This window comes from Onychostruthus taczanowskii, unplaced genomic scaffold, assembly GCF_017590055.1.
Source record: "Onychostruthus taczanowskii isolate IOZ18803 unplaced genomic scaffold, ASM1759005v1 scaffold20, whole genome shotgun sequence".
NCBI classification, from domain to species: domain Eukaryota; kingdom Metazoa; phylum Chordata; class Aves; order Passeriformes; family Passeridae; genus Onychostruthus; species Onychostruthus taczanowskii.
In genome coordinates this window covers 2,838,487-2,863,567 of record NW_024499240.1, presented here as the reverse complement: position 1 = coordinate 2,863,567, position 25,081 = coordinate 2,838,487, and the positions used below count along the sequence as shown (strand labels likewise).

The 25,081-nt window shown below is 34.1% G+C and overlaps 1 protein-coding gene across 11 annotated transcripts in view; it reads left to right on the top strand.

Annotated features, from left to right (window-relative positions):
* The window catches only part of LOC121335294 (sodium channel protein type 2 subunit alpha-like), a 43,058-nt gene that overhangs the window by 9,660 nt on the left and 8,317 nt on the right, over positions 1-25,081 (top strand). For 4 of the 11 annotated variants that reach the window (XM_041403252.1, XM_041403254.1, XM_041403256.1 and 1 more), the window contains exons 7-19: positions 67-130; positions 1,264-1,405; positions 2,206-2,412; positions 3,198-3,488; positions 4,126-4,506; positions 5,973-6,105; positions 6,934-7,172; positions 8,836-9,009; positions 9,846-10,202; positions 11,987-12,433; positions 18,866-18,983; positions 20,784-20,938; positions 22,094-22,267. In XM_041403252.1, coding sequence (XP_041259186.1) covers positions 67-130; positions 1,264-1,405; positions 2,206-2,412; positions 3,198-3,488; positions 4,126-4,506; positions 5,973-6,105; positions 6,934-7,172; positions 8,836-9,009; positions 9,846-10,202; positions 11,987-12,433; positions 18,866-18,983; positions 20,784-20,938; positions 22,094-22,267 — 2,882 coding nt within the window. The remainder of the gene's footprint in view (positions 1-66; positions 131-1,263; positions 1,406-2,205; positions 2,413-3,197; positions 3,489-4,125; positions 4,507-5,972; positions 6,106-6,933; positions 7,173-8,835; positions 9,010-9,845; positions 10,203-11,986; positions 12,434-18,865; positions 18,984-20,783; positions 20,939-22,093; positions 22,268-25,081) is intronic. The other 7 variants (XM_041403263.1, XM_041403258.1, XM_041403255.1 and 4 more) reach the window with 3 other exon arrangements.

The window sequence follows — 25,081 nt, the reverse complement described above, 5'->3', positions numbered from 1 at the left end:
ACTCCTTTCATTTGTAAACATGTTACTTCTTTTTTTTTTTTTTTTTTTTTTTTTTTTTTTTTTAAGGTCATTTCTATCGCCCAGAAGGAGCAAAGGATTTTCTGCTTTGTGGCAATAGCTCAGATGCAGGGTAAGGTACACTGAAAATTACACACTATCTGTCTAAACAACATGTAAAAAATATCAATCTAAACTTTAAAAAGATAATTTAGTTACCTAATGTCACAGGTAATAATAATATGGTCACAGTTCCTAGTAGCTAGACACTTCAGTGAGTGAAAATGTTAAATGACAAAATACTTTGCTGGAAATTTGTTTTAAAAGCTCATACGTAACTAGAAAATTCCACTTAGCAGGTCGACCTTGTGATATCAGTGACTTAAGAACATTGTTTGCCATGGGTTTCCTGCCATTTCTCAACCCTAAAATAGCAATTATATAATAACCATATAATATAATTCTATATGCTTATGAATTATCAGTCCATCCCTTGGTTTTGGTTGGTAATAGCTTTAAAACACACAAACTATTTTTGTAAACACTTAACTTATATATGTAACTATGAGATAATTTTGTGTACGTGTATAAATGCACATCAAACAGGCAGACATACCTGAGGAGAAATCTTCATAGTGTTTGTTATAGAAGTTTTGGGGACAAGAGCCTCTTCTGTCCTAATTGAAACAGTGTGCTTACATTTGATATCAAGATTGCATCACCTACTCTCAAAACCAATATGGAAAAATTCATGAGATGGAAGTATCCCTGTGCTGGTTATTTGGTCTTGACAAATTGGTAGAATTTTTCAATTAGGCTCACAAACATGAAGAAGCCAAGAAATCTGGTATGCCAACCTCACTGACAGACAAAGTTCAGCATAAAATATGTGTGCTGACTATCTTTCACCTGCATGGAAGTATCCACCTATTGAAATCTCTGTGTTAAGTACATGTATTATTTTCATTGAAGAGATATTTGCAGAGGTAATATCAAACTGTTGATAATATACTTTATTTTGTTTAAAATTGTGAAAGGCGATAGAAGGAAACGCTGTCATTCCTTATTTGCTCGCTCTGGATTATTCTTTAAAGAGCAGACTTTTAATTTCCCCACTAGTCTTTGAATTGTTTTAAGCCATAAATAGCAGCACCCTCCACAGATGAAGCTTCATAAGAAGCTAAAGAAACAGTACTTTAAAAAGTTGTATGAAATTTGTGTATGGATTGTTTTGCCTCTTTTTATTTTTTTTTCCCCCTCTTCTAGTAAATGCCCAGAAGAGTTTATCTGTGTGAAAGCTGGGAAAAACCCCAACTATGGATATACTAGCTTTGACACATTCAGTTGGGCTTTCTTGTCACTGTTTCGACTGATGACACAGGACTATTGGGAAAATCTTTATCAGTTGGTGAGTATATTCTAAAAGCTGGTTAGTGTATTACTGGCCCCAAATCAATCATGGAAGGGCCATTCTTAGTTATATTACATACCATTGCTATTATTAGCCATTACAATTTATCAAAGGAAGCAAATTCACTTGCAAAACTAAGCAGACATGGACACTTGATACAGAATCTCATGATTTCTGAGGAGTCACATGAGGGGTTTTTTGGTCCTTAATTTAAGTTTTACAGTGTACGTTTCATTTGGTGCCTCATGATATTTTCAAAAATGTCAATATTGAGTTTAAATTGTAAAAAGAATTCATGATAGCAAAACCTGAACCTTAATTTCAGTACCCTGTATCTTTTATAACTTACAAATTAACTTTCTTACAGTAGCTTTTCATTATATGGTGTGTGCAGATGTGTTAATTGTAATAAATACTGTCTTCTAATTATCTAGTCAATTGTGCCATTTTTAATTGATTTGGTTATTTCAAAGGGAAAGCATGCTAATACATGGTAAGCATTCTATGCCTCCAGCCTGTGATATGTGACTTACATTAAGAACTCTGATCCCACATACTTCCCAAGATTATTAGGCATTGAAAGAGGTTTGTCACAAAGCAGCACGATCCTTAGGCATGTTTTCCAGATACAAGAATGCTCCCTTTATTTTGATTACTTTGTAATTCAGAAAACTTGTATGATTTTACTGCAGAAGGAACACCAACTAAGTTTTGCACTTTTCAGTCATTAATGCTTATGAACTGCAGGACTGATGCATTTCTTCACCAGCTGGTTAATTTCTCTTCTCCTCCTATAGACACTACGAGCTGTTGGCAAATCATACATGATATTTTTTGTTGTGGTGATTTTTCTGGGTTCCTTCTATTTGATTAACTTGATTTTGGCTGTGGTTGCCATGGCCTATGAAGAACAAAATCAAGCAACTATTGTTGAGGCAGAGCAGAGGGAGGCAGATTTTAAACTGAAGCTTGAACAACTGCGGAGGCAGCAAGAAGAAGCTCAGGTATTTTCCATCAAGAATCTGGGTCTTAGTGTGTTCCTTTGCATGCTATTTATTAAAACAAAACAAATAATTAAGTTTACATATTAAAAATCTGTTCTTTAACATACCTTGCAAATACTTTAGACTGCTTTTTCTATGCCACTTTATTGCTTTTATAATATATAATATCTAAAGTGTTAATTAATTTCTGAACTGAGAGCAAAAATAGCATCCAAATAAGAATAATATTTTTAAATAAATCTCTCTTATCTTGGGGTAGTAGCTAGTAAACTGTCATGATAATTTTCCAAATTCTCATCTTAGAAATAATTTTAATACTTTTCAAGCCTTGATTAGAGTGTAAAATATTTTAATCTATAAATTTTTTATTCATTCTTGCTACTTGTGCTGCTACTAGCAAATCAAAGACTGGAAGCAGCTTAAGGAAGCTACTTACAATAAAAGTTAGGATTAGTTTACTGAATTAATACAGACTGAAGTGTGACTCAGTTTAACTCTTTTGTTTGCTGTGGCACTCACTCTAATTAATAAATTTAATAATTTTCAAATATTTTCTAATGAACGTTGTGGCGGTAGATGATGCGGGCTGACTACATGACACGGATGCTAAGTAGAACTCCATTCAAATTCCATTTGTACTACCGAATTTCATTTGTAGCTTTGCACAAATCCGGCTACACTGTTTACTAGAAGTAATTTGATACAAATCTTAAGAACAAGGGCTATATCCTTCTTTTAAAATAGTGTGATTTATAAAGCATCTTGTTAAATAATTGCTGTGGCAGGCAATAGCAGCAGCTGCAACAGAGATGACTGAGTACAGCTGTGAAAGTGGGAATGCTGCACCCTCAGATAGTTCTTCAGATGCATCCAAGCTTAGCTCAAAAAGTGCCAAAGAAAGGAGAAATAGAAGGAAGAAAAGGAGGCAGAGAGAGCTCTCTGGAGAAGAGGATGACATCAAGGATGAAAAGCTTCCAAAATCTGAATCAGATGGCAGTATCAAAAGGAAAGGTTTCCGTCTTTCTTTTGATGGGAACAGACTAACTTACGGGAAGCCATTTACATCACCCCACCAGGTACTGTGAGTAATGCAATTATAATTTTTGGAATTGGTGATATTACTGTCATATACAACAAACTTCACTGCAACTTTGCAATGTAAGACAACAAAGGAAAAATAATGTAGCATTCTCTTAAATACCGACTTGCAGTTGGTATTATTTTCTTGAGTGTACCTTAAAAAAGTGTTTTGTTGTCTCTCATTTTATTATTTAGGACCTTAACATGTATAGCAGCATTGCATTTTCCTAGTTAATCTGAGATAGAAATGCCTTCTTAATTCGTAAAAGAAAAATTTAAGTATAATGTATGATTTTAGAAGATTAAAGGTATTGATATCTTTTAATGTAATGCATGATCTTTGTGGATCATTGGAGTTTATGTAAATCTTCGTTTTTCTCTTTAAAGCAGAGCATGAAACAACTGTGGCTGTATACATGTTACTTTTTTCTCTTCAGTCATTGTTTTAGGTACACTGTAAATTTACCCATTCAGTTGACTTTCATCTGTAATGCATCTTTGAGATCAGCCTGAGGCAGTGTATTAAAGATAACACTGGCAAATTCCTGGGGAATATAAATTATTGTTGTATACAGACATGCATTTTGGATACTTACAATCTTCAGACCGTCATTTTTTATGTTTCCTTTGCAGTCTTTGCTGAGTGTTCATGGCTCCCTGTTTTCTCCCAGGCCTAGTAGCAGAACAAGTCTTTTCAGTTTTAGAGGTGACAGAAGAGAGAGGGGATCAGAAAATGACTTTGCTGATGATGAGCACAGCATGTTTGAGGACAATTCGAGCAGAAGAGGTTCTGTGTTTCTGCCGCGCAGGCACGGAGAACGGCGCAGTAGTAACATCAGCCAGTCCAGTAGGTCATCCAGAAGGCTGACTGTCTTCCCAGTGAATGGGAAGATGCACAGCACTGTGGATTGCAATGGAGTGGTGTCCTTGGTGGATGGACCACCAGGTCTGTTGTCTCCTACTGGACAACTTCTGCCAGAGGTGATAATAGATAAACTAACGACTGATGGCAATGTAAGAAGTTTAAAATTACTCCAGGTTTCATGGCCTTTCTTTATTGCATGGACAATGTTTCAATGAAATTATTGCTTTGAAAATGGAGGAAGTTGTGAATGCTTTTGCAGATCTTACTGTAATGAAATGGTTTTGAAGTAATTCAGTCAAAAGTGAGAGGCTGAAGCATGAAAGACAACAAAGTAGTAAGTTTTTACATACCTGCAAAGAAAAGATATGTGTACGTCTGCTTAATGAATCAGATTAGTAATGTTCCATTGCTAAATCTGTTTTAGAGCGCACAATAGGATGTCCAACTCTAAGCTTCCTGTACATTATTAGATTATATAAATTCTTTTTTTGTTTATGGTTTTAGCCTCCTTTTAAGTGTGTTTTCTGATTCTCTGTCAGTAATATGCATGTGTTCATACATTTGGTATTGTGCAAATATAGCATAGTCATAAAGATTATGTTGATATTTTAAAAGTCCTGAAAGCATTTTTAACTCCTGAGTTTCAAAGACTATCTGAGTTGCTCACTGCCTAGGATCAGGGTATATTTAAAAAAAATCCAAAACAACAAAAAAACCCCCAAACCAATAAAACATTTTAATTCTGCTTGGTTTTTCCTTTTCCCTCAGTCTGCTTTGGGAATGGAGAAGCGACATCTGCATGTTTTTTCCTAAAAATGTTATTTTACTGAAACAGAAATTTCTTTATGGGTCATAGCACCTGAAAGTACATCAGCCAGCTTCCTTGCAGTTATCAGCCAGATGCCTTGCAGTTACAGTCTTCTTGCAGTTTATTATACGTTTATTGTCATGCATTTATTTAATGGACGAAAAAAAAGTCTGCCCATCCTTATGCATTCAAAAATTCTTCATAACTGAGATGTGCTCATTACTATAGTTATAACATAGCTTTCATTTTTAAAAATAAAATAATGTAAAACAAGTATTTTTGGGATCAATTAAGTCAGACTTATGCTGTTTCTTCACTTGAAATTCATAAAATAAATCAGAGTTGATAATGATTCAATTTAGAAAAAATAATTTAAATAAGCTTTGAATGGATATAGAGATTAAAATTGATCTTTAAAACTTTATTTTATGGAATAGTTGCTGCATAATCTCCTTAGCATTAATTGCTTGTTAGAAGTATCTTGTGAATAAACTAGTTTAGAATGGAAATATTGGTAGAGCAAGTATGGAACTGGGAATTGTTTTTACATAAGTTCTGCAAGTCTTGCTTTGTTTGCTTGGCTGTAGCCCCCTCCAAAATTGATTGGTGTCTAAAGTGGAGTAATGTTATTTGAGTATAATGCTGTAGAAGTATGGGAACTAAATATCCAAATGTTTTTCTTAATGTTTTAGAAGTATTAATTGTATTAGGGAGTATATAATGAAAATAGTAATTAAAAAAAACCACAGTATTTCTAAAATTGAATTTAGTTTACAAACTTTTTTTTCCTTTTATATTTTTTTATAGAGCACTACCACAGAAATAGGAATAAAAAACAGACGTACAAGTTCGTATCAAATACCAATGGAGTTGCTGGAGGACCCCGATTTAAGGGAAAGGGCCATGAGTCTAGCTGATGTTATCACAAATAGAATGGAAGGTGTGTTATAACTGTAGACACTTGAACTTTCTTGACATAGTCTAAGACTTGTTTGAAGGTATATATATCACAATATAAATACAGAAGAGAAAAAATATGTAGCTATTGCAAATACATAAACTGAATAACAGGAAAAAAAGCATGTACATAGTGAAAAAAGAAAGGAAGGAATCTGATAAGCAGGCTGATGTAAAAAACTCTTTGTAATTAAAATGGGTAATATGTATATGTTTTATGCTAGTAATTCAGCTTAGCAATGCAGTTATTGGAAGAAACGCCTTGTGATACATTTGCCACTGACCATACCATAAAAATATTAGAGACAATTCAACGCCAGGCTTTAGTTGATAAGGAGAAGAAAATTTGTACAAGGATGGCTTCAAACAGTGGAATGACTACTAGTGAAAATAATGAAAAAACTTGAATAATTTTCAAAACCTTTTTAAGGCTAAAATTAATGTTATTTTTTCCTGAAAATAAGTACTCAGACATTTAAGAGAACTTTGAAGTTGAAAGTTCTACTGAAAAAAAAGATCCATAATCTTAAGCATAGTTCGTATGGTTTTTGTGGTTTTTTAAACAAGATCGTATGTTATTAAAAATAAACAAGTTTTTACATTATTTGCTCAGAATAGTTGAGGTTTCTTTTAGTATTCTAAAACCTTTTGTGTCAGAAACACAAAAAATATTAATCCTGGAAATCTGAGGATGTTCCTCCAAGTATCCTTAGTGGTTCCAGGTATAAAGATTAAAACCTGAAAAAGCAGATAAAAAATTACCTTTACATTCTCCAAAACTTGTTCACTATAAAGTTCTCTTTTTCTCCAGAACTTGAAGGATCAAGACAAAAATGTCCACCTTGCTGGGATAAGTTTGCCCACACTTTCTTAATTTGGGAGTGTTGCGAGTCCTGGTTAAAAGTAAAGAGTGTAGTTGAATTAATTGTAATGGATCCATTTGTTGATCTGGCTGTCACTGTTTGCATAGTTTTGAACACACTATTTATGGCCATGGAACATTATCCAATGACTTCACATTTTGAGACTGTGCTTACAGTAGGAAATCTGGTAAGTCCTTCATTCTATGTAATTTTATACAGTTGGAACTCGGTTTCTCTTTGGAATAGAATTCCTTTTATAGTTTTTGTCTTCCTGTAAAATAAATGTTAAAGGTTTAATTGTACTAAAAATAGTCTGGATATACCACTTGGAATATGTTGTATATACGAGTATTTGAGAGATACTGTATCTTAGTTTGTCTAAGTTATTCAATGTTCAATGCTATTTTGGATTATTATTTTTCACTGCTATTTTTATATGTTGATTTTGTATTTCCTTGAAAATCATTTATTTGATTGGACCATAACAATTTGGAAGGCAAAGAATGTGTGACTTATTCTAAGAGTATCTGTTGATACGGCTGGGTTTTTTTCCTTAGTGGACACAGTCTGTGGGTATGGTTTGGTGAGGTAGCTTTATTTGGTTTATTAAAGCAATAATACAGGTATATTATACTTATTAACCTATGCTTATTCTAAGTGGTTATTCTGGTGAGTATGATCTAGAAAAATAATAAAACAATTTGGTTATTAGCGTATGTGATATTCTAATACATGTTGGTAACAGACTGAAGTACAGAGTTGAAGTATCAGCATTTAAACTGTATGCAGATGTTTTTATCCTATACAGATATATTTCACTGTTTTCTGCTTAACCTGGAATTAGAGATCATTATGTGTAGAAGATAAATATTTCATGCTGCTGTTTAAAATATATGCAGGGTGTCTTTGAGGAAAAGATAGGGAAGACAAATAGATGAGGATCAATAGCTGTTTCAGAGAGCTGTCTTGTGATTGTGTCTGTATGTTTTACCCAGGAAACTCCCATTCCTACCTTTCCTATGTAATGGAGTAGTTTAGTATGTGTGAATGTAAGTGTTCCTTCATGTCAAGAATTTGTGTGTGCTCCTAGTCAACCAGTATGCCATTATGACACTGGTATGGTTTCAGCAGTTGCTTTCTTCCTTTTTGGACTCTGTAGCTCTGCATTTTAGAGACTGTAAAATGATCCTGATATTTTGGAACTTTTTTCATGTTTCTTGTTAAAGATAGTAATTTATGTAGTTTTGTAGATACTGGTGATCATACATCTACAGTAAATACAATGAATATATTTCAGAGGTCTTGTTTGCCAGCTGCTTCAGAAGATATCAGAGGCATTCAGACTCAGAAAGAAGTTTTATTTAGGCAAGCCTTGGCACAATTGACCTTTTTTTTGGCCATTAGAGAAGATAAGCTTACTTGTGAGTTCTTCTAGAGACTTCATTAATAGTACATCACTCCAATTTATGACAAATTCGTGTTTTCCCACACACCTTTGTTAAAGCAACTTACGTTCTAACAAGAGCAAGTGTATTATCTTGCTGGGGAAAGTTCCTTTAATTCTATTTAATTAGATGGATGGTAGATAAAAGGAGCAAACTGGAGGCCTCTTAGGAGTAGCTTATTCTTCAGTAGACACTAAATGTATCTTTAACTGATGTTACATATTTATGCCACAGCTCATTTTGATATTGCTACTTGCCTTCTCTGTGGGGCTCAGCTTGTGATAATTTTACTTAGTGACATCCTGCTGTAAGAGGGATGTTACTTCTTACTTCAGCTGTTCCTTATCTGCAGGTTCAACTTCTTAATATTCATCCATAAAGTAACAGTAAAATCTTTTTCTTCAGGTTTTTACTGGAATTTTTGCAGCAGAAATGGTTCTCAAGATAATTGCCATGCATCCTTTTAATTATTTCCAAGTTGGCTGGAATATTTTTGATAGTTTTATAGTTACCCTTAGTTTGGTGGAGCTTTTTTTGTCAAACGTGGATGGATTATCTGTTCTCCGCTCATTCAGATTGGTAAATAATACATCTGCATTAATTAATGAATTATGTTTGTATTTCAACTCTATTCATATATATAAGACACCTTTTAGTATGCTTTTTAGTGAGTGACACAGGATGTATCTGCAGGCATGTTTTAAAAATTATTTATCATTGAACACTGTGTGCCATTTTACTGTTCAGAAACAAGTACTCTTTCAAGGGAAAGATCTGTAATTTTATTGTAATTGTTTAAACATTAATGAGTAAAGTTCAGTAAAATGCACAGTTTGTTTAGTGTATATTGAGAAGTAGAAAACTTTGTAGTCTTGTTGACTTCCATATTTAGAAATAGCAAGAAGTCTAGATGTGGTATTTTAAAATGTAGGAATTATAAAATTCGTGGGTTTAATAAATTTTTTGAAGATTGATTTTTATTTTCCCCTTACCAAAAAGAAAAATTCTTTATTTTATTAGAAAAATATTTTTATTTTAATTTGTTTCTACACGTAATGTCCAAGGTGTATGTGTTCAGAATCCACTGTCTGAACAAATACAGCCAGTGTGCTGTTTGTTTCATATGGAAAAGAATATATATGCTAAAAAAAACCCAAAAAAAAAAAAAATCCCAAAAGAACACCACCAAAACAAAAAACTCCATGGGAAGAAAAGAGCAAAGTCTAAAATGTAGTACGTTTTAATGAGATGTAATATTTATGTTTTATGAAATGCTATGGAAGTTATGGTTTTAAGAATCATATTGATGTTTCTTTTTGCTATTGCTGAGAGTCACTAGTTAGCAACACGCTGTCATCTCAATAGAATTTTTGTAACTACTGCAAATAATGCCTGTATTTTTTTTCTTTTTCCAGTTGCGAGTTTTCAAATTGGCAAAATCTTGGCCAACTCTAAATATGCTGATTAAGATTATTGGCAACTCAGTGGGGGCTCTGGGGAATCTGACCCTGGTGCTGGCCATCATCGTGTTCATTTTCGCTGTGGTTGGGATGCAGCTCTTTGGGAAGAGCTACAAGGAATGTGTCTGCAAGATCTCCAGTGACTGTGTGCTCCCTCGCTGGCACATGCACGACTTTTTCCACTCTTTCCTGATTGTATTCCGAGTGCTGTGTGGAGAATGGATAGAAACCATGTGGGACTGCATGGAGGTTGCTGGCCAAGCCATGTGCCTTATTGTTTTCATGATGGTCATGGTGATTGGAAACCTAGTGGTATGTAGCCAAAATAATTTTATAATTAATTTAGAATATGAAAGGTAAGAGAACCAGTAATTAATTATGAAAGTATTATTAAATGTGATTTTAAATATGATTTTGTTATTTGGATTTGTTATGAGTATGGGTTTTGAAATGGAATTTTCTGTTTATTAGATTTCTGATCCTATCTAGAGTCCTCAGCTTGGAGGATGACCCCCCCCAGGGGTGTGGAGTGTAGTTCAGAGGGTGTGGATGAGAGCATGCAGGTGTTCAGAGTGTTGTGGGCTACTCCTGCTTACCTAGCGAGGGAGAGAAGAGCAAGGGCACCCTCAATCTTGGACTTCCAGAGTGGAAGTTACCTATTTGCAGAAGAGAATATAGCAGAGCCTTTTCTCCCTAACCAATTTAGTCATTGCTTCAAATCACACACAGGCAGGTTGTTGGGCCTTTTTTTAAATCTTTTTCTGATCTCTCCTGTCTAAATAAGTGCTATTGCATTCTTAACACTCTGAAGTATATGCCATTTTGAGACCTGCTTGCTGCACCGCCAGCATTTTGCACAAGTGGAGTAAGGAAACTTGAATTAGAAGGAAAGTTGTTATGCAGAAAAAAACCTAGCTTCAATTACTTCAAGTTTTCTTTTGTTTCTTCACTTTTTTGCTTGCTATTTCATAAGGGCTTTCTACAGATACTTCTAACATGGCCTGTATTATATCTGCTTTTTTCTTTTTCAGAGGAAAGCATCCGATTAGCACTAGTTTGTATAAATTTTTCTTTTTAAATGTTTTATATTTTTTAGTTTGCCAGTATTTAAGACATTAATTGCTCTGCCTCTTGCTCCATTTTTCTCATTCCTCTGTTTTTAAACATCTCTGGTTTAAACAATTTTCAGTAGCAGAAGAGATTTTAAATTAGCCATCCTCTAAATATTCTTTAAGAATGAAATTTGTGAGAGGAATAAGGTAAGTATCTTTAAACCAAGCCAGTCCTGCTTCTAGTTGCACAGCCACTTGCTTTGGGATTTTCTATTAATCTATTGTCTTATAATGAAGAGAACTCTGGAGTTGTTTGATTAAACTCCATAAGTAGTTTTCTAAACCAGAAGATTGAACTTTGTGGAATGAAGTATCTGCCTATGTGAATATTTCCACAGTGTTTACTATATTCTGATTTTATTCCGTATCTCTAGGAAAACTTCTTAGATGAGCAGACATCCCTGCTGTATGTTCAGGGCTGTTTTATCCAGTTGTCACTCTGCATTCCTAAAACTTTTTTTTGTCTTACCTTCCAAGCGGATGGAAGAGCTGATTTGAAGATTTTAAGAGCTGGTACTCTGCTGCTTTAGCATTTGAGTTCCTGGTAGCCTCTGGGCTTTTGTAACTGATATATGTTCCATGTTTTGTCTTGCTGTGGGAAAAGGATAACTTGGGGATTAAAAGACAGTGTACATTCCTCATTTTTTAAGTTGCATACAAAAAAAATTATTTGTGTGAGTTTGGACCAGCATGTAGAAAATATGTTGTAAACCTGTTGAATCTGTTCAGACAGTACCAAAGAATCCTTAATTTCTGACCTTCTACAAACATAAGCAATGTAAAGCCACAAAATCTCCTGTGTTGAGGTATAGGGAAGGTATTTTATTTAATTGCATTTGCATTTTATTTACCGTATACTTTCAGAATCATTACTGTAGATGAAAACACAAGGCCTGTGTTCATAATGGGATAATAAGAAGCATGTGCATGAAAAATGGAAAAAATCTGCTCTGTTGTCTTTTTTTTTTTGTTTTTTTAAATTAGGTACTGAATCTTTTTCTGGCCTTGCTGCTGAGTTCATTTAGTTCAGACAACCTTGCTGCTACAGACGATGATAATGAAATGAACAACTTGCAGATTGCTGTTGCAAGAATTCAGAAGGGAATAGATTATGTGAAGAAAAAAGCAGGTGAATGTGTCCGAAGGTCTTGTTTGGGAAAACAAGCTGCTGTAAATCAAAGAACAGATCAGTTGAATGATGAGGGAAACCGTTGCATTTCCAACTGTACTGTCACTGAACCAATGATAGATACAAATGATGGCAAAAATGAAAATGGAATGGCCACTGTTATAGGTGGCAATGATTATACATCATTCATAAACAACCCAAGCATTACTGTTACAGTACCAATAGCTGTTGGAGAGTCTGATTTTGAACGTCTGAATACAGAAGAGTTTAGCAGTGACTCAGATTTGGATGAAAGCAAGGAGGTAAAATTTAAAAATTTCATATTTTAGATTAACAAATTATACTAACTGTATTGTTTCATAGTGTAATTCTTCCTGATTAGAAATGCAAAGAAATGCCATTGTAACCCAAGATTCTTGGGCTGTACAGGGAGTGAATAATCTGAAGTGGGAAAGTAGAGTTCGAGAGAGTAGGAAATCCTGGAAGAACTGTATAAATTTATGTGAACCCATTTATAAAGATGTTTCAAAAGCAAACTACCAAACTGTTAGTTGAATGGAGAAAATAGTATATATGTACAGAACAAGCAGTGTCAAAAGACTGGGGGTTTTTTATAATGTTTCTGTGAGCTAAATGTAAGTAAACTGCTATTTAAAAATATTAACGAAGATAATAATAAAAAATATTAATACTCTTAAAGGAAAATCAGCATTTCTTTTACTGAATAAGCTTAACAGAGGTGCTGACTCAGACTAATGAGAGCAGTAGCAACAGTTTTCATGTTCTGAAATCAAAATAATGGGGGGAAGCCAAGGGAGCAATGTTTGTATTGTAATGTGAATGTGTCAACTAAAAACTTAAGATAAAAAACAGAATTACTGAATGAAAAAATATTAATTTCTTACTTTTTTGGGGGAGTTTTAAACCAGTCATTTTTAACACAACTGCCTGATTTTAAACTGGGTCATCTCTTGGACTGTAGTCATTTGTCAGCAGCTTCAGTCTGAGAAGAAAAGCAAAATCATGGATTTCAGCAGGATTTTGAAAGACACTAAAAATTCAAATTGAAATCTGTGGCTCAAGCAGACTGTGTCTGCTATCACCACCTCTGGCACCTGAAGACACGAGGACATAAATAGAATGTCATCGCTTGTGCAGACAGCTGTATTCCAGTCTGGATTGCTTTGTCTGGATTGTTTTGGTTTTTTGGGTTGTTTGGGTTTTTTTGTTTGTTTGTTTTGGGTTTTTTTGGGGTGATTTTTTTTGTGTGTGGTTGGTTTTTGTGCATTCAGTTGATGAGTCTGAGAGATTTTTGATTGGTTGTGGGCTTTTTAGGTTTTCAGGTGTTTTGTTTTGAACTGGCAGTTAATTTGCCAGTATAACTTCCAAAGGTTAGAAGATAAGTTTGTTCCTGGAAGCATAGTGAAATTAAATTTAGAAAGGTGTAACAAAGTACTCTTCAGGTGTTTCTTTTGTTGCAGATTACAGTGTTCAGTAGTATTTTACTTATTTTTGTTATTTCAGTAGCTTGTTTCTTGATCCTTGATTTGTTCCATCTACTTTTTGGAGATTGTATTACTGCAGATGTTACATTGACCACTCAGTTGAGAAGACTGTAGATTGCTAAGAGGCTTTGTTAAAGCAAAGCAGACAGTATTATTAACCCATTTAAAATAGAAACTGCTGTATGCAATGAAGCTATAATGTTTGCTGAATAGCTACTACAACTTTTACATATTATTTATCTGACTGAAGGATACTGGATTTTTTAGTATTTTAATAAAACTTGGGTTTTGTGGGAGGAATATTTAGTGAATCTGGCTAATTTAACTTTAAATCTACCACTTGCCTGGAAATTAACCTTCAGTTGAAGACACTTATGTCTTCAGTATTTTATATTTTAGAACTGAGTGACAAAATCTGTGCCTTCTTACCTCTGATATTCAAGATGATGCATGAGCACTAGTCTTTTATGAGATGCTGTTACCTAGTATCAGTTTTGATTTGCTCAGATTTGGAAAACTGGCTGACAACTGGCAACCACGGGAGGTACATAAACTAAAAAAAACCACCCCCATTTCATGTACGCTTATTCATAGTGGGTAGGGAAATTGTCTTTCATCTTGTAGATTAGTTCAGCTCTTTCTTTTTTACTTCCCCTTTAAATGGAGCACTTTATGTTGGAGTTGTTACGTAGCTACATTATTTGATGAATCCTTGAGAAGCCATTGCTAAGAAGTGGATTTGTACCAGAAGACAAGTTGAGGAACTTAGAGGTTTATTGCTAAGCATGAGGTTTTGTTTTTCATTGCTGTGTCTGCTACAATCCATAATGCATCTTGAACTGTTTGAAATTTTTTTGAAAATCATTCAGTTAAATATTTAAAGATGCTGGGAAAAATTTCTTATGCAGAAGTTTCTGGTTTTAACGTGGTATGATTTACTTTTTGTTTTGCCTGCAGCTCTTTTCTGAAAGAAGGGACCTAGATGTATCCTAATTAGCATCTAGTGAAGACCAGTAATAACCTTGAAAATGAAATGCAAGGAGAAATGTATTTCTGTTGTTTTAAATGTCTGGATACTACTATGTAAAGGATACTTTAAGCTGAAATATTGTGGGTGCATCTGTATGTCTTTTTGTTTGGGCCTCTTTTTTTTTTTTTTGAAGGAGGAGAATTTAAGGGTGAAGGGATTTTTGGTGGTGGTTTAGTTTTTTGTTTGTGGGGTGTTCTTTATGTTCAGTCCCAAGTCCAGTATACATCTATGAACTTCAGATGTTCTGCTAATCTTGCCTCTTCCATTATATATTTGGTTGTGTCTAAAGCTCTAATCCACACCTAAAAATACTATGTTTTGTAAATGTGTGCCATATCTAGAAAACACATATTTTAAGTAAGTAGGAATCCACACTTCTGTTTCCAGTACTCAAACAACCCCAAGGGTACCATATTTTAATTTCATTGCGTGCCATTCTCTCACAGGAGTAAAATCAAGCTGGATCAGTCAAGACTGGTGCTTTTAAACCAGGCAGAGCAACGTGTCAGCATGTTTACACAGGTTACCTAAACAAATCATGCATATGATTATCATACATAATCACTTCTGAGATTGATTGGCCTGCATGCTACTCAGCTCCAGTATCTTTTTCCCCGTATGTTGCAATGTAGTGGGAACATGTGCAGCACTCTGTAAGCCGAGTCCCACAACTCACATCACAGCATGACTGAGGGCACCACCCATGCCTTCTTCTCTCCTTGTTACATCATTGGTATTTTCTGTACTTTTTCTGTGGCATAACATGCATGCTTTGTAAGTTTTATTATTGTTGACTGAATGATTAAGATCAGCACTTTTCAATATCAAAAGAGGTTAACAACCTATGATTTTATGCCAATGGAAAGGTTGTCCTCACTTGTTGTTTTCTGTTCATCTGTTGTACTATGTTTTTAGCTACCATGTAATTATGAACATTTTCTGATCACGTTCATTTGACCAATGCCTCTGTAATATTACATATATACAGTTACTTGTATGCTAAAATGTTTATATCTTTTGTATAAATTGGTTTGTGTTTGTTCACAACATTTCTGTAATTCACATTTCAGTTTTCTCATATAAGAGAAGCTAAATTATAGGATGAAAGATACACTCTTAGGAACAATCAAATGTATTTTTTATACATATGCATAGTTCCTTTGAAAATGGATGTAATGATTTAGTTATAGTCTAGTCATGAAGTTTATATATGTCTGCAAGGTTGGAATGTAGGGAATCATTTATGTAAGTTTTGTTCTTCAGCATAAATAATTGTTTCTTTGTGAACATAATCCAGTTGCCTTTTTTTTTATAAAGACAAACATAAAACATTAATCAAAAGTTCTGTGCAGGTGTCTAAATAAATCTGGATGGTTTAAAACTATATAAATAAGGATGTTCAAACAAGAGAGAAATAGGAAAACTTGGGATAAAGATCAAATTAAAACAACTTTTAAAAAGAAAAAATGGGAGCTACTGCACTCCCAAACCTCTAAATTCAGAAACTCTAGAACCATAAAACTTAAAAAGTTTAGTATTTAGATTAATTGTACTAAGCTATGCATTCTCTTCCCTATAGTTTGACAGTTCTGTTCTTTACCATTGAGATAATCCTTTTGCAAATACAGCTTTTATTTGTGTGGATTTGTTGTGGAATCATTATATTCCATCTATTCTTTTGCACTGTATTACATATTGGAAGTATTTAGGTCTCTTCTGTGTGCAAGGGGACGGTAAACTGTTCAGAAGGAATGGAAAAATATCTTTCTAGGGATTTTTTAAGCTATTTTTGAAAAGGCACTTCAGTAGGGAAGAGTGGAATGGTAATGTCCCATCCTAGTGGTCCCAGGTATTAGGGGCTGAGTCTTCTTTGATGGATATTGATTATGTGACACTGCTCCTAACTTGAGCTTCTGCTTACATGAGTTTGGACAAGCGTAGAGCAGCATGCAAGCGAGTAAACTTGGAGCTTCCAATCATTTGACTGAAAAATACACAAATCTTTTTCATTTGGATGTCACTTTGTCTAAGCCTTCCCTGCATAGTAAGGCAATGCTTTTTTCTAATATATACGGGTACCAATTTTTTTCTAAGTTAATCCATTCAATCCAGTGCTTAGTGTACATTCAATGTGGCCTTCTTACCTCTGTTTAGTAAACTGAACAGCAGCTAAGGGCCCTAGAAGTTGACGGATGAACATTTCTGTCTTTCCTGAAAGTTCTCTTCCTGGAGTGATTCCCCAGATCAGTTAGACTTCTGCAAAGACTTCTGTTGTAAATAGCAAAGAAACTAGCTTTCTAATTTTTAATTAGAGGGAGAAACTCTTCTATGCATACTTATTTTTATGATCACTTTTTTTGGTGATGTTGTTGTTTGATACCTGCATTTTAGTGAAAAATATGAGTCCCTCACATAAAAAAGAGAACCAATGTTTAATTAAATCTGTAACTCCTTAAGCAGTAGGATTATATTCTACATCATCTTTAGAAGAAAGAGGAAACCAGACTACCTGGTTTATATCAAAATAGTTCATGTAATCTCTAGTTTTATTTCTAGTGTAAAGAAAATTGCCTTTTGTAATTAAAAAGAAATTTTAAAAAGGTCTAACCTCTGATTCTTCTAACATGAATTATATGAAATACATAACTTCATGTTCTAAACATGTTGATTCTTTTCAGTCACTTTTGTGTTTGTGGTTGTTCATCTTTTATACTTTCATTTGAATTAATGTCATGTCCTAAGCTTACAGTTCAAATTACTTAGGGTACTTCACATTGCTTTAAATTTTTGTTAATAATATGACGCAAAACTTCTTTAGTCTTAAAAAGTATATATTTTTAAAATAATAATTTGACTTATTTAATTAAATGTTTTAGTTTTCTCACCACCACTGCAACATTTTGCAATATATATGCTATGTCATGGAATGATGAAAGCAGCATAATAATAGAATTGTGAAGGGCGTCTTGTGCTATCCCTGGGTTCAGTAGAAGTAACGATAGGAAAAGTTGTTTGCTGTGAATATTGCCATTTTGAAATTATGTTGCTAAAAAAGAAAAGACATCTTTATTGTAAACATTAGTAATATGGGGATTCTTTTCCAGATAATCAGTTTGTAAAGTAATAGCAAAGTAGGCAATATAACAAAACCATTTTTAATTTAAACTAATGCAGAATACTGGGTTACTTATTGTTATTATATTGTCTGTCTTCATCCACAAACATAAAAATTGTTTATTACCAAAAATAATCTTGTGCTTTCACAATTTACAATTGAGGTGTAAATACAACTTGATTGGATAGCAAATTGTCTGCATTTATCTCTTAAATATCTCGTATTCATAAAAATCTAACTAAATTAGTAAAAATGGTGTTGATTTGACAAAACCAAGGTTGTTTTATAAAGTGTGCTTACATCATTCCCTACAAACATTTACTTGTGTGACTTCATTACTGGTGTTTTATACTTCTTGATAATAGCATTAAAATGTCAGAGAATGCTGTGACCAAAACTACTCTGATTTAGTTTGGTACTCATACTTAACTTAAGTGTACAGGACACCACATCTGCCCTTAAAATCTCCACATCTCTGCAATACACAGGCAGATTACAAAATAATATATTAAGGCTTATTCTTGTATTGTAATGGGGCTGGGGGTTGTGTATATGTTTGTTTTTACATATGTTTGTTTTGGGGATCATTTTAATAATGTGACTTACATAATATTAATTATTTAAAAAATAAAAAAACAAACAAAAAACCCCCCAAAATTATCTCTGGGTGTTGACTGTACAGGTATGTGTACCAGAGTAATGGGTAGTTTCAGAATGCACAATGTACTACATATGTGCATTGGCAGAAAAGAATGCAAATGAATGCCAGTTGAAATGTATAAGAAAGTAATAGTAGAAAACAAAATAAATAGAATATGTATGAGCAAATCAACGTGGTAACAGTTAACTTTCTAGAAATTCTGAAATTCCATGAAAGATTCCATGCTGTGCAATCTCTAGATAGAAAGTGGACAATTTATGCACATTTCAACAGCATTGACTGCTATGTGTGGGTGTTTTTTTTGTATTTCTGGTGAAAAATATTGTTCTTATTACCAGCACATGGTGTTGCATGCTTAGTTAATTACACTTCTAAAACCAGAAATATTAATAAAGTAAAAATATAATTCAATTTTATTTTCAGAAGCTAGATTTTTCCAGCTCATCAGAAGGAAGTACAGTTAATTTAGCTGTCTTTGGAGAAGAAAAAAGTGAAACTGAACCAGAAAAAGCATCAGAAGTACAAGCATGCTTTACAGAAGGTATGGAAATAAAATTTGGACCTAGCAATTACGTTTTTTTTTTGTTTGCAGTAAACATTGCCAGTTCAACTTGCTACAGCAGTTCTGGATCCTAATTCATCAAGTCTTAGGGTATGATTAATTTTGCCTGTTGTAGACAGCAATACTGACATCTATGAAGTACTGTTTGTTAAAGCAAAGTTCAATATGTGTGTATGTAGTAATTTTTAATATTTTAAAATAACCACTAGGCACAAATCTACAAGCTTAATCTCAGCAGACAGTAATTCTGTTGCTTTAAATTGCTTTGTCAGTAGTGAAATCTGCAAGATCAAGCCCTCCACTAGGTTCACTTCACTGAGAAATTTAAAATGATATCATGTGATTGATCACTTCCTAGTGCTAGAAAGCAATTCAGCGGGTGGTTCAGGTCATCCACCATCATTCAGTGGAGAGTTTGACTCAAACAATCAACTGAATTTGTTGACATTGCACCATTGATGGGGGGAGAGGATGTATAAATATGCTGTGGTTTAAAACAGGTGGATGAGATCCTATGTATCTATTTAAGAAGTCATAACAGCATACTTGCATGTCCTTAAATGTTTTGATTTATTTTAATTGTGAATAGCTGCACCTTCTAGGGTACTGAAATTTACCATGTAGGAAAGAATTTCTGGTTTTTTTGGTTTTTTGTGACATTACGGATCTTAATTTCCTTTTAAATCATGGCTAAAATAATTCAGAACAAAATGTGGTCCGGGATTAACTCTCCTATCCTGTCCATGCTTTTTAGTTTAATGTTTTGCAGACATCTTTGATAGTAGGCTAGGACTTTTGTCCTTTGAAGTATTATTTTACTGGTCTTCATAAAACCAGAATTGTTTGTCACTGTGGGGCTGAATTGACTATATCAAGTTCTTAATTAAAAAAAAATCCAAGAAAAAATGTACCTTTCTCAAATAATTTGAAAATATAGTAAAATTCTTCCTTATCCTTGTGTTACGTGATACAAATTCATCCTTGGGCATAAGATTTATTTTTTCATAATACAAATGTTTTGAGTGGTTGAAGGTAAGATAGCACAGTGGTAGGAAAACCAGAATGCCTTTGGGATCCATTAAAGTCGTGTCAAATTGGTTTTGTTTCTATGTGATTAATAATTTTCAAAGCATTAAAGAGGCTACTCTTGGCTAGGCAGTTAGTGACAATGCCTTGAGGCATTGATAAAGTAGGGAGCTCTCCAATATGACGCAAATTTCTGTGGACAGTTGCCACAAATCCGTATCAGATTGGAAAAGCTCTCATTATCTCCTGTTAAAACATTTGTTTATGCAAAGAGTTATCCTTCATCAGTCCATGGAGCATCAGTTGTTCCTCAGCATAGTAAAAATAGTATTAATGTCTGATTTATTTGAACCTTTTCTAAAAGGCAACAGTTCTTTTAAAAGAGGAAGCTCTTGTATTCTTGAACAAGTTCATGTGAAAGTTGCTATGTATGCTCCTTGTTTCTACTCCCTGGCAATTTGCATATATTATTTAATTATCTGTATATAAATTTTTAAATGTGTTTGTAAGTGGAAATTAGCTCAGTTAGATGACTGTCCTTTACTACAAGCTTGATGTAGCATCAGAGTAGAGGAAAAGTTGCATGCACTGAAGTTTTCCCTACATCCAAAGTATAAAATTTAAAAGATAAGTAGCGTAAGTGGCATGAAGTAGCTTGAACTTCATGAAGCAGTAGCTAGCTAAGAATAATTTTATTTTTCAGGATAATGAAAATTCTACCTTATAACAGTTTCTTAATTTTTGTGGTATTAGGTTGTGTACAGAAGTTTAAATGCTGTAAAGGCAGCACGGAGAGCACAAAAGGAAGAATCTGGTGGAACCTTCGAAAAACGTGTTACAACATAGTAGAGCACAACTGGTTTGAATCATTCATTGTCTTCATGATTCTTCTCAGCAGTGGTGCTCTGGTAAGTAGAGCTTGCACCCAAAGAAATAGTACCTATAAAAATGTTTCATCTAAGTGTAGTATTATAATGTGTGTATTCATTATGAATAAAACACAAAGTTGTCTTTGAAGTTTGATCTTGGAAGTAAATTCCCAGAATATTTTGGGTATTACATTTAATTTACATTACATTAAAATTTTGATGAATGCTAGGTCATGTGTGTGTTTATGAATAGGATTACACAAAAGATCTTGTTTAAGAAATTATAAAAATCATGAAAATGGAAACGTGTGCATAAAGCAATTATTCTACTTCCAATAAAAGTTGTCCCCAAAAGCAGATACTGGATTCATCATGGTCTTCGTTAATTTCTTGCTACGGTTTTAGTTGCAGTATTTCTGGATTGTTACATAGGAATTCTTGAATTTCTTTATACTATTCTTAGTTACTTTAGTGCTTCACATATTTGGGTTCATATTGGTTGCTGATTGACATAGGATTTGCTATATATTGTCTTGGTCTCTGGTCCAGCACCTAAAGCACCACGTATTTCCCTTCCTTCTTCCCTGACCTTGGTGTTTGCAGGGTAGTTTCTCTCACTTTTTGCCTTCAGTGCTCATACTGCCATACAGTGCTTTGCCCTTTCTTAAACATGTTTTCCCAGAGGCACCATCAGCTTCGTGGTTGTGCTTGGCTGTTTCCTGTGTGGGATCAATGGTGGAGCTGGCACAAAGCAGTCTCGTGGTCTCTCCTCGCAGTGGCTGCATCTGCAGCCTCCCACTGCTAAAACCTTGCCATCAGCACCTAAAGCAAGACTTCACTAGAGATCATCAACATAATATCTGGTCTCTTGTTAATTGAAGTTGACATAATAATGAGAGTTCTGGCTTCTGACAGAACCTGGCTGAGCTTTTCAGGGTGAAAATTTACAATTCTCTGTTGACTATTATTGAAATTTCTAAAAATCTTTTGGGCAACCTCAGACTTTTTATTGTAATTCCATTTTCAGACAATAATAAAATCGAAAATGCAGATATAATGTCATTGTACTTTCTGTTATTTTGTTTTTTCAAGGTAAAACATCTAAAGTTGAAAGTGATTTTTCTTTGCTGTTTTCATTTAGTTCTGGCTTAAGGCTTTTCAATGTCTTACCTATATATAACCCATTCTTTACAGGCTTTTGAAGATATATATATTGAACAACGCAAGACTATAAAAGTCCTGCTGGACTATGCTGATAAAATCTTTACTTACGTCTTTATTCTGGAAATGGTGCTAAAATGGGTGGCCTATGGTTTTCAGACTTACTTCACTAATGCTTGGTGCTGGCTGGACTTCCTGATTGTCGATGTAGGTACTATGCTTTCCAAGTAGTCTGTTTCTGTTGTTTAGGCGGGTAGTTTTATGTAACTTCAGTCTGGTAGAGATAGATGCAGTGAATAATATAAATTTGGTTTAAAGGAATGGAAAATTACATACTGGTGAATAAGGTCCTGCTGCAGTTATCCAGTGTGTAACTAAATCTGCTTTTGTGCTGTCACTGACACCGTGTGTTCTGTGTTTTACTGTGCAGGGTCCCAGCTGGTGAGGGAGCACTATTTACAGATTTGACTTGAGTCTGCTGGATGTGGCAGCAGAGAGCAAGGGGGACACAGATACAAGAAAGGAAAGGGAAATTTAAGTGAGCACTTGGGGTAGGGCATTTGATCCTGGGCTTAATGGGGCACTGACAAAGAATTGTTTTTCAACAATAACATTAAAAGCTAGTGTTGACACTCTAAAGAAACTAAATTAGTGACATTGCATGATATGTTCATTTAAATGAGTTCTTTCTTTTTGCAAATATATTGGACTAGAAATTCAACAAGTGGACAAAAGAGAACTCTATTGATTGGGTGGTATCTGGAATCTAGGACCAAAATTTTGTCCCCTACCAGCAGAATTGAAACTTACCTAATGCTCTTCTTAAAGTAGGCTTTTTGGTGTTTGTTATTTGTCTTCCTCATTTAACTGTGCTTCTCTTTTCAGTGAATCCCCATTCTAGGCAAATGGACTCAGTGACATGAGAAAATATGTGATATGTTTTTTCTGGGATATGCAGTTTCCTGCTTTTTACTTTCATATCCTGTCCATTTCTTCTGTTCTGAACTACGGGTTAATACTTACACCAAGAATAAAGTCAACATATTCCCAAAACAGATGTACTGACCTGTAAGAAACTTAGCAAGTATAAAGGCCCTCCCCTAAGATTAAATTTTCCAAAACAAAAACCTTAGCACATGAAAGAAAAAAAGTTAGGACTGTCTTTGAGTAAGGCTGAATATATAATTTTTGTATATTTTCTTTCTTTGTGGATGCTGTAGCATTCTGATTTTTCTTTATTATAATTTAAGTGTTAAGTGAAAAATTATGACAATTTTATAATTAATAGGAAATCAGCAGCAGTCATCTAGATAGATCTGTCACCTTTGCATAAAATTGTTGATGCCGTGTTTTAGAGTCTTTTCATATTATGAATAATCAGACAGTATGTTTCCAGAAGTTTGTGATACATAAATTCTGAAGTTTTTTTCCATTAAAATGATCATTGGTAAAAAAGAAAGAAAATTAAACAGAAATAAATAAATCTATTAGTATTTAAGGAGTATTCAGATGTAATGTCTCTGTACAAGCCTGTGTTGGGAAATGTTGATCTTGAATTGAGTTTTAACATCAATTCTTCTGATGAGGCATACCATATATCCACATGGATAGGTATGGGCTCTTCATTTTTTCAGCAATTTCAGTGCTTCCATGTAGCCATCTTAATCTTTTGTTTAGAGTGTCTGCATTTTGTAGTCCTATAGCAGCATATTATATAATAACTCATGTTGTTATATAATATATATAACTTATATATATATATATATATATATATAATATGTTATAACCTCCCATCAGAGGTTTTCAGTTAGCTCTAACCTCAAGGTTTGATTAGACAGCTCAGGCTGATACTCTGTTTTGAATGAAGAATGCCTTACTTAGCAATGCATTTTCCAGTGTTTGACCTCCTATATTGTAAACCCACTCCTTCCCACCCTTAAAGTCGTGGTGGTCTGCTTAAGCTTTTTCAAACATTATTGCCAGACCTACTTGCTATTGTTTTCAGCCACTAACAAGGAATTTTAATTCTTTCTCTTCCTGCTGGTGTAGCATGCAGGTGCTGCCCTCAACTTCTTAAATAGATCTTTGTTTTCTCTTTCTGTCCTGTGCCTTTATCTTCTAGCTAAATGTTGAACAAATTTGCCATACCAGTATGAGTCAAGTTAAATTATCACTGTGAGACATTTTACAGAATCTTTTCAGGCAAACTGTTCTGTACCTAGCAGCCTCAACTCTCCAGCTGTTCCCTGTTTGGGAAAGAACTTATGGTATACAGACAGAAGTTCTTACCCATTGTGAAGTTTACAGTTATTTCAGAAACAGATAATTAGCCCTGAAACAAATAAAAATGCTCGTTTTGCTCAGCTTTCCTTGTGCAATTACAAATGGTATCACAGAGAAGAGAAGCAGTGGGATTGTATAGTATTTGGCAGCTTGCTTGAGCTACCCTTAGAGGAAAGAAATCTGCAGAAGACTTCCTTGTGCAAACACAACAGGAGATAGCCATCTGGAGTGGTAGGCTCAGTGAGGACACAAGTCATTGACTTTAGCTGGAAAACAGCAGGAATATCAATTTTTGAGCTGCTAATCCAGCTGTACTGATGGTGTCAAAAATTCTTGTGGATTAAACCCTTTCTTCCACAAAAGTAGGCACATTAGTTGTCCAAAATACAAACAATTTTAAAAATCCTAAGATTTTTTGAGCTTATGATAACAATGTGCTTTTGTGCAATTATACTCTTTGGTAGTTACAAGAGCAGAAAGTTGAAATGAAGCTGAGGTTGGGATTCTGTCTCATGTGTATCATTACAGGATGTTTTGTAATATTTCTCCTCCTTTTTTTGCAATACCCCTTTTGAATTTCTAATTTTCTAATGTTATATTTAGGATTTCTATATGTGGAAGCCAGTTTATAGGTGATATCACAGGCTGTCCAAACCACAATCAAACACATGGAGGGAGAGGAAATTACTTGCTAAAAAAAAAATTTTTTTTTAATTTATTTTCACTGAAAAATAAAGG